Raw genomic sequence first — 16,393 nt, 5'->3', positions numbered from 1 at the left:
AGATAAATTCTTTTTTCAAATTTTGTTTTTTTTTAAAAACTAAAGTGCCATATGATTCGAAATAAGAAAGAATTGTTTTTTTTTTAATCTTAAATTTAAGGTGTCCTATGATTTAAAGGTAGGATCCTTTTTTTATTAAATTATGCGAAATACTTAAATTTTTTACCAATCAAATTATTTGGAAACATAAAAAAGAAAGAGAGCGAATGAAGTTATAACTTTTAAACGTATTAATTAAACTAAGTTTTCTTGGAACACAAAAGCAATGGAATTGGTTTCTAATGAAACATGACATGATAATTTCAATTTTATAGAATTAAACACTGAATTTATATAATTTGCATTGATAACACACTGTTTTTTTTTCTTTTTGTATGTCTTGGATATTTAATAAATATAAAACTCGTGTGATAAGAAAAATTGATAAAGTCTTAGAGAAAACAGCATTACAACTTTTTTCCTTTTTTTTCGAGGATGATATTATATTAGAGTTACCTTTGCTAAACTTATTTGAGTAGAAACTGGAAAGTACAAAGTTTTATTTTATTCAAATTAAAATTAATGTGCTTATAGGGATTCTTTTAGTATATATATGTATGGATGTATGTGTATGTATGTATGTATGAGATTCTTTAGGATAATGAGAGATCTTCTATCGGGCTTCTCGATTCCTAATGAGAGCCCATTTTAATTATGGGCCTGCTTAAGGCCCAGTTATTTATATAATAGTCTAAAAGTTTGTAAACTAAATACGCTACAAATACTTCAAATTTGATCGATTAAACCGTGTATTTACCATATTTTGGTCATTTATTTTTGTTTTATAATTCGTTGAGTTGATTGTAGATAGCCTTTAATTTTGTTAGGTTAGCCAATTGAATGTATTCTTTCATTAAATTTTTGTTTATGCTTTCTTTTATTTTAATTTTATTAGGTTCAAGGTGTTTTAATTTTATTAGGTTTAGGCCATTTAAATGTTGTTGCAATTTGATTATGTCTCTTTTCGTATTTTAATTTTGTTAGGTTTAGGCCATTTGAATATTGTTACATCAAATTATGTCTTTTTTTAATTTTGTTAGGTTTAAGCTTTAATTTAGTTAGGTTTAGGCCAATTGAATATTTTTGCGCATGTGTTCTGTGTTTTAATTTTGTTAGGTTTAGGCTAATTGATTATTGTTGCATCAAATTTTGCATTTACATTTTTGTGTTTTAACATGAATTAATTTAGACCAATTGATTTCGATGTGATTTATTTGTTAGGTTTAAGCCATTTAATTTAATTTTGTTAGATTTAGAGTTTAATTTGGCTGTAATGTTTATTTAATGTTTATTAAATATGTTAATTTTAATTTATTAGACTTGTTGAAAGGAAAATATTTCACCACTTGCATATTATTTATTTCTCAAACATTATTTTGCTTTATACACCTACGCCAACTATATTATTTCCCAACTTGTATTTTTTCCTATTTTCTAATATTATTGTTATTATTATTATTATTATTATTATATAAATTTGAGACGGAAAAGAAGTAATGTTCATTTATGGATTTTATGGTTAAAATTTCATAAATACATAAAATTTCTCATTTTCTTAAAAAAAATAATTAGTAAATTATCTTTAAACAAAATATATACACAATTTTATATTTTAAAATGGGATTGACTAGTGTTTTCTTTGCAATTCATTAATTTTTTAGATACATGAAATTTCCTATTATATGCCTATGATGAAGATCAAAATATCAAAATTTGATATTTTAATATTCTTGAGGTAAATAAAAAAAAGTCATCTTTTTAAACAAAATTAAATTTCATTTTTCTAATGACTCTCATGCCAATCATATAAATATGAATTGATAACTATGAGACATTTAAAAAACACCAAATAAAAAACTTTGTTTTGTGAACCTCTTGCTTTAAAAGATAAATTTTGGTAGGTGTTGTAGGATGGTAACAGCTTCCCTACCCACAACTGACTCCCGAAACTTAATTTTAAATTTACGTAGACCAATGAATTTTTTTTTGTGACCAATCACATCATAATATGATTGGTGGCGTCTCCGAACCTTTTATTTATTAAAGATTAAATGAATGAGGACGTCGGCCACTCCGCGTCACGATCACGTCACGACAAATCCTAAACTTATCGATTAATCTATAAATAACCTAAGATTTATTTTTTTCTTTTATTGAGGAGAACTATTATAATAAGTTCAACTTTGCTTATATTTAAACGTTGTTAAGATGCAACAAGTTTGAATAATTTTTTATAAACAAAAGTTTATGAGTATAATACAGAGGAATAGATTTTCAAAAATAAATTTATCTTAAATTGTAATCTTGATTTATATTATTAAGACAATAGATAAACGCAACAAACATTTAAGAACTTGGTATAAAGCGGAAATAAGTGTAGTTCAACTAGTAGCAAAATTGGAAAACATAGATCAACAAATTTATATAATAATATTTTATATTCGCTACATCCAATGAATATGATGAGATTAATTATAGATTTTAAAATTGTCTACCAAATAGTTCCTAGAAAATTGTAATAATCTATGTCCAATGTGATTGAAGAGGTAGAATCCATAGTATTTCCATCATGTTCAACCCCATAAACAACGTTCCGACAGAGTGGACAATGGTGCTCCACCATAAACCACTCGTCAATACAATCTTTATGAAACACGTGACCACACACGTTCATCCTTCTACACTTTTCACCTTCTTCAATTCCACAAAGGCAGATTACACATTTTCTTTCGTTGTCCATTTCGTCGTAACTGAAAACTGGAGCTTCAATCTCCACATTTTTTGATAACTCTCTACAGTCAGGTTTATCAAGTCTTCTGTTAAAGATATTGACTCGATATAAATAGAGTATAAAGAGAAGCAATATGAAGATTGCAATCAAGTACAAAAATCCAAACAACGAGGATGGTAACCACGGGAAGGATGTCATAGAAGATGAAAAATTAGTTGGGAATGGGGAGAAATTTGGGAAAGGCATTTTAAATAATTTTGTTTGAGTGAAACTAATAATTAAAATCCACATTGAACTTGTTTTGAATTTATAGAGAACGGTTTAAAACTTACTATATAGGTTTAGGAAAAGGAGAAATAATATTAGATTCCATATGTGAATTTAATTATAAGGAGACCTCATTTACAATAAAAACAAATATATATATATATATATATATATATATATATATATATATATATATATATATTTTATTAAATAGTATTTGTATTATTCATTATATATTTTAATACAACTTCATCCCACTTTATGTTTCTCTCACTTTTAAAAATCAAGAGAAATTATCATGAATAACATAAAAGATAAATTTAAAAAAAATGTTTCTAAAGTTTGTTGTTTGAGTAAAAATCATCTATAAATTTTTAAAAGTTTTAATAATGTCATGAAATTTTTTCAATTAAAAAAATCTCTTACAATTAGTTTTTGATGAAAAATGTGAAACTTTTAAGTTCAAAAAATACTCTAAATTATTAAAAACTTTCGTAAATATCTTTGAACTTAAAAAATATATAAAGAATAATATTCTCATTAAATTTCTTAACCTTAAAATAAAAACTAAAATTTTTGGTTAAAACTATAGTTTTAAATTTCCTTCGATACGTCGTTATTTCTAATAATATTTTCACGTTTCCATAGGTTCGATATCGATAGAAGAGGTGAATCGGTATTTCTATTACATGTTAAAATAGTCCATGAATCATTAAACAAAAATATCAAAATGATACTAATATAAATATAATATAAATAATAGATATGTTTTCTAATTTGAAAATAATAAAATATTTATTTAAATAAAATAATAAAAATTTCCAAAAATAGAACATTCGACAAATTATTTAGACTTGAGTGTAATGAAATTATGTTAATTTTTCTATTTTAAAAAAACCCCTCTATGATTTAAATTTTTAATTTATAATTTTATAAATTTTCCAAATTAAGACTAAGATATATCCATCAACCGCCGACATTTTAAACTTTAGTTAAACAATAGCATTTCTCAAAATCTTACAAAGTTCCAAAATAAAATTTCTCGTTAAAATATACTATAACAATAATTAGTCAAACTAAAAAAATTTCACGCACAGATGGATCTATCAGACAGTCAAATATATTTTTCATTTGAAAATTAATTGTATGTTAATTATAACAATAACTATATAGATTAGTTGTGTTCGTGTATGTTAATAGTCAAATAAATTTAAGACTATGGATTTAACTTAAAATTTAGGTTTTTATTTTGGTCGATGAGAAAATTGATGTAAAATTTGGATCAATGAAAGTGTTTTTTTTTAACTCTTTTTAAGTTTTTTTTTCTTAACATGCTTTTTTTAAGCTCAATGATATTTATAAACTTTTTCAATAGTCTAAAGCCATTTTAAAAAAGAAAAGAAAAATTAACGATTTCAATCCAAATCTAATAGTAAAGATATTTTTTAACCTTTTTAAAAGTTTTGTCTTTTTGAAACTCTTGAACCCTTAAACTTGTGGGAGTTTATATGTATTTTTAAACAAACTAAAAATTTCATAAGCATTTTTTGTGATTTCTTATATCATCAACAAAATTCGATATTTGCTATGTTTGACAGATATTTTGTTTGAAAATGCTTCTAAGATTAATATAGTAGTCACAAAAGTAGGTGGTTGAGGAGCATTTTTGTCTAGAATAAGATTGGTCGGTATAGGTTTTTTCGAAATATTAAATACGTAGAGCGAGAGAATTGAACTACTTTGACATTGAAGTTGATAATATGTCGTTAAATTAAGATAGAAGTATATCGTTAATAGACTCTTTTATTAATAGATTGGAATAGACTTCTATATAGTATATTCGCTTATGCATAAGCTACGTGGTTGATTTCCTCTAGTATATCCTAATTCATCATTCCACTCAATTCAACTCTATAGCTTCAAATTCATCGAACAAAACATTACAAAAAAAAAAAAAGACATAAAAAGACTCTAGCATTTACTAATCGCTTGCTTCATTGTGATCACAAAGTTGATCAGTCTCAAGATTAAGTTCAGTTCAAGAGGGTCGGAAAGGATGAAGAAGAAGCCATGACATTTTCACTGCGATCAACAACCACACAAACCAACGTCCGACAAAGTGGACAATGGAGCTCCACCGTAAACCAGCGGTCAATGCAATCTTTATGAAACACGTGACCGCACGTCTTCATCTTTCTACACTTCTCTCCTTCTTCAATTTCGCAAAGGCAAATTGCACATTCTTGTTTGTCGTCTCCATCTATGCCGTAATGAAAAATCGATGCTTGAATGTCCAGATTCTTTGACAACTCTTTCTCATCAGATTTGGCAGATCGTTTGCCACATAAAATGGCAATGACTAAAATAAGTACAAGGAGAAGAAACATGGAGAGCATCAGCAAATCCTCGATGGAGCGAGGAAGTATGATCGGTGAGTGTAACGGCGGCAGCGGCGATAGTGGCAACGGCAAGAGGAACGGTAAAAGAATTGGTGATGACATTTTATACGATGTTGTTTTATTAATTAGAATTCACGTTGAAAGTAATTTTGTGAATTTGATTAAAGTTAAAAGAGAGTAATTTTGGAATTTATAGGTTTTGGTAAAGGGGAAATAGTTTCCTAATGGCAAAAGGAAATTCTTGTTAGTTTCCTGATGAGAATGGAACTCCTGAATTTAATTTATCTCAATCTTATAATTAATCACTTTCAACTTGAAAGTGGCAAAAGACATGATCGTCCAAAATTCATTCAAACACATCTACACTGTTTCAACATCAAAAGTGGAATTAGATTCCTAATCTTATTGGGTTTGGAGCTTTTCACAAATAACAAAATATATTTGTATATATTTTTTAAGAAAAAAAACGAATCAAAATTATTAAAATTTCCGACGTTCATCTTTAATTCAGCCATATCTTCCCCATCTCCTCCGCCGGTACCGGAATCCACAACACGGCCACCAATTCCCCCGCCACCGATCCACCACAGTACGTTTCACCTAACGACCAGATTAACAATCGCAAGTTGGTTAACGTTGGTGGCATTGATGTGTGGTCTAATGATTTTGTTCATGTTCATATTTCATTATTATTACCATCATCGACTCCTTGTAGTTTACGGTGACACGGAATCAAGCCAAGCATAGGGAACTGCAAAGAAGAAAGACGACAGTGAATGATAAAAAAAAAAAAAAAAAGACATGCACACATCTAAAAATGAAAAACAATAAAGACTATAGAAATAAATAGATTTGACTTAAAAAAAGAAGAGTACAGAGCAACACCATTAAACTAAATCTAAAAACAAAAAAGAGTACCGACCAATACCATTAAAAAATCTAGAAGAAAAAAATGGGAGAACAAATATGAAATATTTAAAAAATGGCTAAACTTTAGAATTTGTTAACAGACCTTAAATATTTCGTTATATTTAGAAAAGTTTTTCCTAAGAATAATAAAAATTTCCAAAATATAGAATATTTGACAACTTATTTAGACTTGAGTGTAATGAAACTTTATGTTAATTTTTCTATTTAAAAAAACCCCTCCAATGATTTAAATTTATAATTTTGAATTTTATATATAATTTTTTCAAATTAAGGCTAAGATATATCCATCAACCTCCGACATTTTAAACTTTAGTTAAACAATAATATTTCTTAAAATCTTACAAAGTACTAAAATAAAAATTTCTCGTTAAAACATACTATAACAATAATTAGTCAAACAAAAAAAATCACACATACCGATAGATCTATCAAACAGTCAAATACATTTTTCAATAGTCTAAAGCCATTTTAAAAAAGAAAAAAAAATTAACGGTTTCAATTCAAATCTAATAGTAAAAACATTTTTTAACCTTTTTAAAAGTTGTCTTTTTGAAACTCTTGGACCCTTTAACTTGTGAGAGTTTATATGTACTTTTAAACAAACTAAAAATTTTAGAAGCACTTTTTGTAATTTCTTATATCATCAACAAAATTCGATATTTGCTACATTTGACAGATATTTTGTTTGAAAATGCTTCTAAGATCAATATAGTAGTCACAAAAGTAGGTGATTGAGGAGCATTTTTGTCTAGAATAAGATTGGTCGGTATAGGTCTTTCAAAATATTAAATACGTAGAGCGAGAGAATTGACGTTAAATTAAAACATAAATATATTGTTAATGGACTCTTTTATTAATAGATTCGGATAGACTTCAATATAGTGTATTCAGTTATGCATAAGCAACGTGGTTGATTTCCTCTAGTATATTTGAATTCATCATTCCATTCAATTCAACTCTATAGCTTCAAATTCATCAAACAAAACATTACAAAAAAAGAAAACATAAAAAGACTAGTATTTACTACTCGCTTGCTTTATTGTGATAACAAAGTTGATCCGTCTCAAGATTAAATTCAGTTCAAGAGGGTCGGAAATGATGAAGAAGAAGCCATGGCATTTTCACTGCAATCAACTACCACACAAACCGATGTCCGACAAAGTGGACAATGGAGCTCCACCGTAAACCACCGATCAATGCAGTCTTTATGAAATACGTGACCACACGTCTTTATCTTTCTACACTTCTCTCCTTCTTCAATTTCGCAAAGACAAATTGCACATTCTTGTTCGATGTCTCCATCTACACTGTAATGAAAAATTGGTGTTTGAATGTCTATACTCTTCGACAACGACTCTTCCTCGTCAGATTTGGCAGATCGTTTGCCTCATAAAATGGCAATGACTAAAATAAGTACAAGGAGAAGTAACATGGAGAGCATCAGCAAATCCTCGATGGAGCGAGGAAGTACGATCGGTGAGTGTAACGGCGGCACTGGCGATGGTGGCAATGGCAAGAGGAATGGTAAAAGAATTGGTGATGACATTTTATTCGATGATATTTTATTATTTAGAATTCACGTTGAAAGTAATTTTGTAGTTTAATCATAGAGTAATTTTGGAATTTATAGGTTTTGGAAAAGTGAAAATAGTTTCCCAATGGGAAATGGAAATTCTTGTTAGTTTCCTAGTGGGAATGGAAACTCTTGAATTTAATTTATCTCTATCTTATAATTAATCACTCTCAACTTGAAAGTGACAAAAGACATGATCGTCCAAAATTCATTCAAACACATCTACACTGTTTCAACATCAATTGGGAATTAGATTCCTTATCTTGTTGGGTTTCAAGCTTTTCACAAATAACAAAATATATTTGTATATATTTTTTAAGAAAAAAAAAACGAATCAAAATTATTAAAATTCCCAACCTTCTTCTTCAATTCAGCCATGTCTTCCCCATCTCCTCCGCCGGTACCGGAATCCACAACACGGCCACCAATTCCCCCGCCACCGATCCACCACAGTACGTTTCACCTAACGACCAGATTAACAATCGCAAGTGGGTTGACGTTGGTGGCAGTGATGTGTGGTCTAATGATTTTGTTCCATGTTCATATTTCATTATTATTACCATCAACGACTCCTTGTAGTTTACGGCGACACGGAATCAAGCCAAGTATCGGGAACTGCGGCGGAGGAGACGTCGGAGGAAATTCCGGCGGACGTGAAGATGGGTTTTAGAGAAATCAAAAGAGGGGAAATTGGGGATTGCGATGGGAGGTAGTGTGCGATATGTATTGAGGGATTTGGGGAAGAGGAGATTGGTGGAGTAATTGAGAACTGTGGCCATTTTTTTCATAGGGATTGTATTAATCGGTGGCTTACAATTGAGAGGCGTTGCCCTCTTTGCCGCTGCTTTGTGGTTTGTTTATAGTGTTTTGTGACCATCCACTTCAAAGTTTTAATTCTTTTACTCTTTTTTTTCACTGTTACTAACTCCTCCACGAGGATGGTAATTTTTTCACCATCCAGGTTGATATAATCGTAATAAAATTTTAATAATTAATCAATGTTAATAAACAGCCATCGCAAATGTAATTAGATTGTTTTTTTTATCACAAAATAGTTAATTTTCAAATGCAATCAGATTGATCACTCTCCGCTCATCAATGAGATTACAGTTTTTATTTATAGATTTGGACATGTTCTCAATACTGAAATTTAGTATCAACTATGAATTTGTAATTTTTGAAAGATAATCAAACAAAAGTCGTGCAAAATAGAGAAATTCGCACCAAAGTGATGTTTGGCCACCAACACTCCGAGATCAAATCTATAATAAAGAGCTAGAGAGTGTAGAAGTTGAGATGTATTTTAGTGTACATCATCTTGATTATATAGGAATAAGGTTTTTACTAATTAATTATTCATAGGACAACTAAATAAGCTGTGGTTGGATCTATCTAAGCATGTGCAAGAGTGCAAGAGTTAGGATCAACCTCCATACTTAGTGATTATGGCTTGATGTGGCCGACACTGTGGCATTTGAGTTTTATTTTACTTTGTATCCATTTTTTCAAATTTAACCCATAACATTTGCTGAGAGTTGTGTTTTATTTTAATTATTTGTTCTTTTAGCTTCAATTTTAATTACATATTCATGTAAGTGTTAATTTCTATTTATTAATATAAACGAATAATTGTTTATTAGGTTTCACTCATTTTTTTCACTATAAAATTAAATTTTGAATTTTACTCGACGATTGTTTTAAATTAATTCGTTGATATTAACGTCAATGATAGAAGGTGAGTATCCAGTGAAAATGTTTATTGTTGAAATTGTTAATATTGAAATTTAAAGACCAAATTGAAATAAAACTCAAATCTCAAAGGTAAAATCAATATATTTTGAAGCCTAAGAAGTATTGAAACGAGCCTCAAAACTTAAAGACTAAAAATGTTACATTTTGAAATTTGAGAACGAAATGAAAACTAAACCTTAAACTTAACGTCCTTCTTCAAAGAAAAAATATCTAAGAGACCGTTTGTTTCACAAGCATCCTAGAATATGTATTACCATGTTTTATCATAGTGTAAAATTATAACACCTTGAATTTAGGAGGAGGACATGAATAAACCGATATCACATCTGAATGAGAGTATTTCTGAGAATATGAAAGTAGAGTTAAGAAGGACTTAAAAGAATTAAAAGTTACTATTTATATCAACAAGGTGCACATTCCTTTTCGATGACTCGATTATGAACTACAAAATTAAGCACGCTTAGCTCAAAATAATTCTATTTCGAGTGACTTCCTGAGAATATTTCGAGGATGTATACAAGTGGAGGGCAAAGCATGCTGAAAGAACTTGTAGTGGTTTATAGGGATGACTTTCACTCTAATAAGCCTTTAAGATAAGTAATAATGATGTTGTCAGATAGCAGGGGATGCAGGGAATGTCGGGGATCCAAGTTCCCTAGGACATTACAATACAAAAATATCTTATCATCTGAAGATTCTCGAGCATCTCGAAAGACATTGTGAGAGTTTTGGATGCTTTCTTTAAATATGAATTTTCTAGATTCGGATGTTGAGGGCATCCTCTTCCACATTTTCTCCTTCCTTTTTTTCTTGTATATATAAATATGACAAACTCTCCCTCTGTTTGTACATTATGATTAAAATAAATACCGTAGCCATATATACATTACTTTTTTTTTTTTCTTTTTTTGGTTATATTGTACTTGTATTAGAAAGATATTTAAATTGATATTTAGTCTATAAAAAATCTTTAACTTACTATATTATTTTGGTGAAACAAATAACATGTAAGAATAATTATAAAGTAATAGATATTCCATCCTTAGAATATTACGTAAACTTAAGAACTTTTCGAGTAGAAATTTTACCAAACAAATTTGGTAATCAAAGTATTCTCATATATCTATACAAATATTCCTACAAAACAAAGTTACTTATCAATTATCAACATTTTCTAAATCTAAAAAATTTAGATTAGGTACATTCTAAAAAAGTAAATGGCCTATAAAGCTTTTTCCAACAATATAACAATGGCATACTGACAAATGATATAAGACAAACTATTAAAAAAAAAAAGGTTAAACGTATTTTTTTAAAAAAAAAAAACTTACTTGGATCCATGTCTTTACAATTCCATTAACAACTCTATAACAGAACAATGACATGACTTTTTATATTTTGATAGAATAATGACTTTCTATATTTGGATGATTAAGCTTTAAATTCATGATATTAATTAAACTAATAAATAATCAAGAAATCTTGTTAAATTTATTTTATAAATCTTTTATGGTTAGTACATTTTAATTAAATAAACCTAAATTTAAAATTTCTTTCTCCAAAATTTAAATTTCTCAAATTTCCTCTCAATTTTCCATCGTTTATTTATTAAATTAAAATTTTGAAGTAAATTAAAAGAATTGGCACTTGTGTAGAATAAAAAAAATTAACATATTGATATTTAACATCCATGAAAAAATCTAAAAAGTAAAAATGAGTACAATGCTTATTTAAATAAATTCTATGAAATTGTATACAAAAATTTCCATAATGAATCATCAAATCCCAAAATATGATGAAATAATTAGAAAGAAGAGAAAAAAGCATCTTAACGAATCACAAAATATCCTAAACTTGAGGCACTAAAATTTATATGTGGATGAATTGCATTAAGCATATAAGCTGAAAAAAGTGAAGTAGAATGAGACAATGCACCGAAACGGTAAAGATCAAAATTTAGTGATTTTGTTAGTTCTTCAATAAAACATCAATTTACTATCTAGCCTTTAACTAAAAATTAAAATCTTATGTTATTAAAAGTGATTATCTTATTGATATCCTAGCCATCTGAACTTAGAAATCCACCTCGTCATTTGTTAGATAACTAAAAGTTTCTGAGATTAAAACAAAAAGAAAACAACAATTAAAGTTTAGAGACCAAATAAGAAATAAATATTAAAAAACCTATAAATAAAAGAAAGCTAGCCCTGGGGAGTTGAATAATATATTATTGTTCCTCAAGTTTTATGTAAGAATTTAATGTTTGGATAACAATTTAGCCTCAATTGTTTGGTCACTAAAATTGAAATTTAGTTTTTCCCTAAATTTTGAAAGAGAGTTAATTCTATTCTCTACCATCAACATTTTGTTGACTCTAGGAATTGTATTTCAATCTCATAGATGAGTGTTAAGTAAAATGTCACCGACCATCGTGTCAAGGCAGTAAACTATCAAAATATTGAACAAAAAATAAATTTCAAATTCTTGTAATAGAACATGGTTTTACCACCTTTTCGAAAAATTTAAATAAATGAATTCTAAGAACAATTAACTTATTTATTTAATAACGGAATCATCTAAAATACAAAATCACTAAAAATTTGAAACCACTAAAACTAAATCGGTTACACATTAACCTTGGATTAACGAATTTGCTAAGTTCATAGATAAAAAAAATATTGCTTTCTAGCCGATATTACAATAAATACAAAATAAACGGCATTAAATTAAATGATTCTTATGAACTCCAAAAACGCACTAACCCCAACGGTCCTTTTTTTTCTTAAAAGCCGAAATCCCACTTTTGTATTTAAATTAATAAAACACCGCCGGCAACCACCGCAATAAATGCCCGCGCCACTGCCACTGCCACTGCCACTGCCCCCACCATACTACACCTAATCGTCGCCGCAGACGCCACCGATTTCTCCGCTAACTTTTCTTCATCGAACGGGTAACTGCACGCCTCATAACCTATAAATTCCCAAAACAGTACAAATACAAGGATGAAATTTAGTCTTTTTTTTTTTTTATTATTATTATTAATAATAGACTTGAAGGAAAAAGAATCTTACTGGGGTCGGTGAAAGTGAGGATGGCGGTGTGGTTAAAATCGCAGTTAAAATCATGGCGACCAGCGGTTTGAAAATAAGCGTTCATAGCGTACGATGCATGTGATCGCACTGTATTGGGATCGTAGCATGCCCCACCTTCTTGTATGGGCCCACAGTCAACTCCACTACTACACACGTAATCAATATTCTTCTGCAACGCTTCATCTGATGCGTCCGTTTTCGGCACGCACCATCTCCTCCCCTCATCCGACGGCTTTGGTTCTCCCACTGGCGATGTGGGCCCCATAGTCTGTTCAATTCATAGATGCGGATATTAATTTATAAAAATAGGAAAACAAAGGGGAGGGTAATTCCGTCAGAAATGGAAGAAAATGACAGGTGTCCTTTTGAATCCTTGGACAGCAGGGTTTGCACTAGGAATCTAATCTACGTGTTGGGAGGTCATTGGTTGAAAAGAACAATAAAGCATAGGTAACCATACGAACCAATTAGGAACGAACACGCGTGTATCCATGGCAGTGGAGTGGAAATTCCGTATACTACTCTTCCACTGGATAGCAGAATAGTAATGTGAATGTTCGGTGCTTTATCTACATTTTTACTAAAATGCCCTCACCGGCGAAGGGTGCTTTGTAAGGAAAAGTGATTTACCGGTGGATTTCGGAGGATGCCCACGTCGTAAACCGGAGTGAAATCGGGTTGGAAGAGGCCGTAGTTTCTCTCGGAAGTGGTTGGTTTGAGATTCTCGTTGAATAGAGAAAAGATGTAAGTTTCGAAGGTTCTGTTCGGCATCAATGGCGTTCCCTTTCCGGAGTTTACATGCTTCACGAGGTTCCGGTTGTAGGAAATGGCGTTCTCCATGCTTACGCCCGGTTGATTTGGGTCGCCGGCGGAGGGCCATCCGGTCTCTGCTACCACGATGTCAACATCTCCGAAGCCGACCTTCTTCATCGCTGAGTGAACCGCGTCTAACTGCGCGTCGAACATGTTCGTGTAATGCTTACCGGTTGCGTTGTCGAAAACTCCGGCGTTGGGCTTGAACAATGCGTAGTCCAACGTCGCCGGTCTGAAACCAAAAAACGGGTATGGGTTTACCATGAACGGCGTCTTTGTTTGATTATGAAAATCGAGGATTGGAGCGAAAATGGCCCGGTCGTACCCACGCCGGAACCGCCCGGCACTCGGCGGCTCCGAGGCGGACAAAATGCCCAACGAATGAGGGGTCGAGACCTTAACATCAGATATATTCGCGAGCTTGAGAGCCGAATGAATAGCCTTCATAGCAGGAAGCAAATGCGCTATAAGATTCTTGTCGGAGGTAGCGAGGATCTCATTCCCGACTGCTATGTGGTTGATCAGAGTGGTGGGGTGAAAGGGGAGAATATTGTTGGCAACCCAAGACTGGGCGGCGGGGAGCTTGGCGAGGGCGGGAATGTCACCGTTAGCGATGGAGACGGTGAGGGCGATGCCGGTGCCGGCGAAGGCACGGAGAATATCGGGGTTGGCGTCAAAGATCTTGACGCGGTCGATGGAAGTGCGGGATTTGAGGAAAGCGGCGACCTGGGTAGGGGGAGGAAGGTTGTTGGCGACGGTGCCGTAGTTGACGCCGATGGAATATGCGGCGGAGGAAAGGGGAATGAAGAAGAAGAAGAAGAAGAAGAAGAAGAAGAAGAGGAGGAGAGAGAGAAAGAGAGAGTAAGCCATGGGAGAGGGAAAGAGAAAGAGTGAAATTACAGAGTGGAGGGGTTTTAGTTTTTTGCGGAAAAGAGAAAAGAAGGAGAAAAGTGGAGGGGATGTAGAGGTGGGTCCCACCCCACGTATCTTCTGGGATTCTTTTTGGGCCCATCTAAGGCCCATTTGCACAACCATTATTATACGTTGAGTGAACCCCCAATAGATCTTCTTCATTTGTGCATATTTTGAATGGAAGCCTTCTCCCATTGCATAGTTTTGCTAATTCACAAACAAAACATAATGCTATCACTTATATACTCATACAAACTAGGCTACCTTGCGCTATGTTCGTCTATAAAAACTTTCAACAATTTTCAAACACAATGTATCCATATTTTTATATACTAGACTACATTGGATAATGATCACATTTATATTATATCATAAATAAATTCATGAAATATAACATACAAAAATGTTTGTTAGGGCACGTTTCACACCATTTTTTTCTTTCATGTGTTTTCATTTTTTGTTCTTTCTTTTTTCAAAAATGGTTTTAGCATTAATTAAACATTATAAACATAACTAAGATGATGTTTGATAACTATTTCAATCTTTTTTTTTTGTTTTTTTTCCCCCTATTTTTAAAGTTTTGTATATTGAAAGCAAATATCAAATATGTTGGGTAACTAGTTTTAAAACAAGTTTTCTTGTGCATTTTTTTAAAGATAAAAATAAATGTATCTTTTTTAATTATATATATAGAAAATTATCATAGATAACAAAATTGTTAAAAATATCGGTATCTATAAGTCACTAATAGACACCGATAGTTAGTAATAAATATAATATTTTGCTATATTTTGTAAATATTTTATTTTATTTTACTATATTTGAAAATATATATATATATATATATATATATATATATCCCCAAATCAAATTCTAAGACATGTTTGGTAACCCATTTTTTAAAAGAATAAGTGTGGAAAAGACAATGGGTATATAAATAAAATATAATATGGGAACACTAGATTAGATTAGTTAATCTAGTTTCTTTTCATCATAAATTATGTCTCCGAGTTTTCTACCGCATCGCACATGATAGAGATAGTAGTACATTGATCTAAATTAATCAACCAAATTTAGATAATAAAACATTATTTAACTATCTATTTTAATTCCATATAATTCGTATTAAATAATTATAAATCAACAAACTTAAAAGAATAAATAAATCAACCTAAATTTTAAATAAGTATATTAAGAACAATAATGAAGAAGAGAAATGATACATGGTTCATATTAGGTCACCCTAATCTACATCAAGTTTTTTTTACTTAAGGTACAAGTTCCACTGGAACAATCAAAGTGAAAAATTGTAGAGTTTATTATGCTTAAAAATAACTTCTCTTCCAATAATTCATTTCTCTACTTTTTCCACAATTTCTTAAACACTGACACGTTAATGTAAATGAGCTTAAATTTTGAAAAAGAAAACATAGCTTTCCTGTAATAAGAAAAAGAAAAAAGAAAAAACATGATTCTAGATACTATTTTCTTTAGGTTCATAATAAATATTTTAAGAAAAATAATTTTTTAAAGAAAATAATAAATGAATTGCTATATAATAATGAAATGAGAGTAAAATCCTCTGCATAATGGTTCTTAGGTATTAAGGGACCGTTTGGGAAAAGGGTTGGGTTATGGGGGGTTAGGGTTATGATAAACCTAGTGTTAAGATAAACCTAGAATTATAATAAGATGTGTTTGGGGAAGGGTTATGGAGGAAGTGTTATGATAAGATGTGTTTGGGAGAAGTGTTATGAATGAAGTGTTATGATAATGTTGTGAAGAAGGATTGAGGAAAAGTTGAAAAATGATTAAGAAGTGTTGAAGAAGGGTTGAGGAAGGATTAAGGAGTTAAAACTAAGGTTACATAACCCTTCCCCCA

At 30.7% G+C, this 16,393-nt stretch overlaps 1 protein-coding gene across 1 annotated transcript; it reads right to left on the bottom strand.

Moving 5' to 3' along the window:
- Positions 1 to 12,226: 12,226 nt before the first annotated feature.
- On the bottom strand, positions 12,227 to 14,716 carry LOC103497159 (glucan endo-1,3-beta-glucosidase). The gene is made up of 3 exons (XM_008459260.3): positions 13,417 to 14,716; positions 12,766 to 13,054; positions 12,227 to 12,664 (listed from the first exon to the last, which is right to left on the bottom strand). Exons 1-3 carry the CDS (start codon positions 14,704 to 14,706, stop codon positions 12,501 to 12,503), a joined length of 1,743 nt encoding a protein of 580 aa, XP_008457482.3. The 5' UTR covers positions 14,707 to 14,716; the 3' UTR covers positions 12,227 to 12,500.
- Positions 14,717 to 16,393: the final 1,677 nt, after the last annotated feature.

Source organism: Cucumis melo, chromosome 12, assembly GCF_025177605.1.
Source record: "Cucumis melo cultivar AY chromosome 12, USDA_Cmelo_AY_1.0, whole genome shotgun sequence".
In the NCBI taxonomy this organism is placed as follows: Eukaryota; Viridiplantae; Streptophyta; class Magnoliopsida; order Cucurbitales; family Cucurbitaceae; genus Cucumis; species Cucumis melo.
The sequence above is the reverse complement of the archived record's forward strand: the minus strand, read 5'-3'. Positions and strand labels throughout refer to the sequence as shown.

Coding starts and splice junctions, on each gene's coding strand:
- LOC103497159 (XM_008459260.3), bottom strand. CDS start 14,706: ATGGGAGAAGGCTTCCATTCAAAATATGCACAAATGAAGAAGATCTAT. Junction 13,055..13,416: donor GCATCCTCCGAAATCCACCG/GTAAATCACTTT, acceptor TGAATTGAACAG/ACTATGGGGCCCACATCGCC. Junction 12,665..12,765: donor CCTCACTTTCACCGACCCCA/GTAAGATTCTTT, acceptor GGGAATTTATAG/GTTATGAGGCGTGCAGTTAC.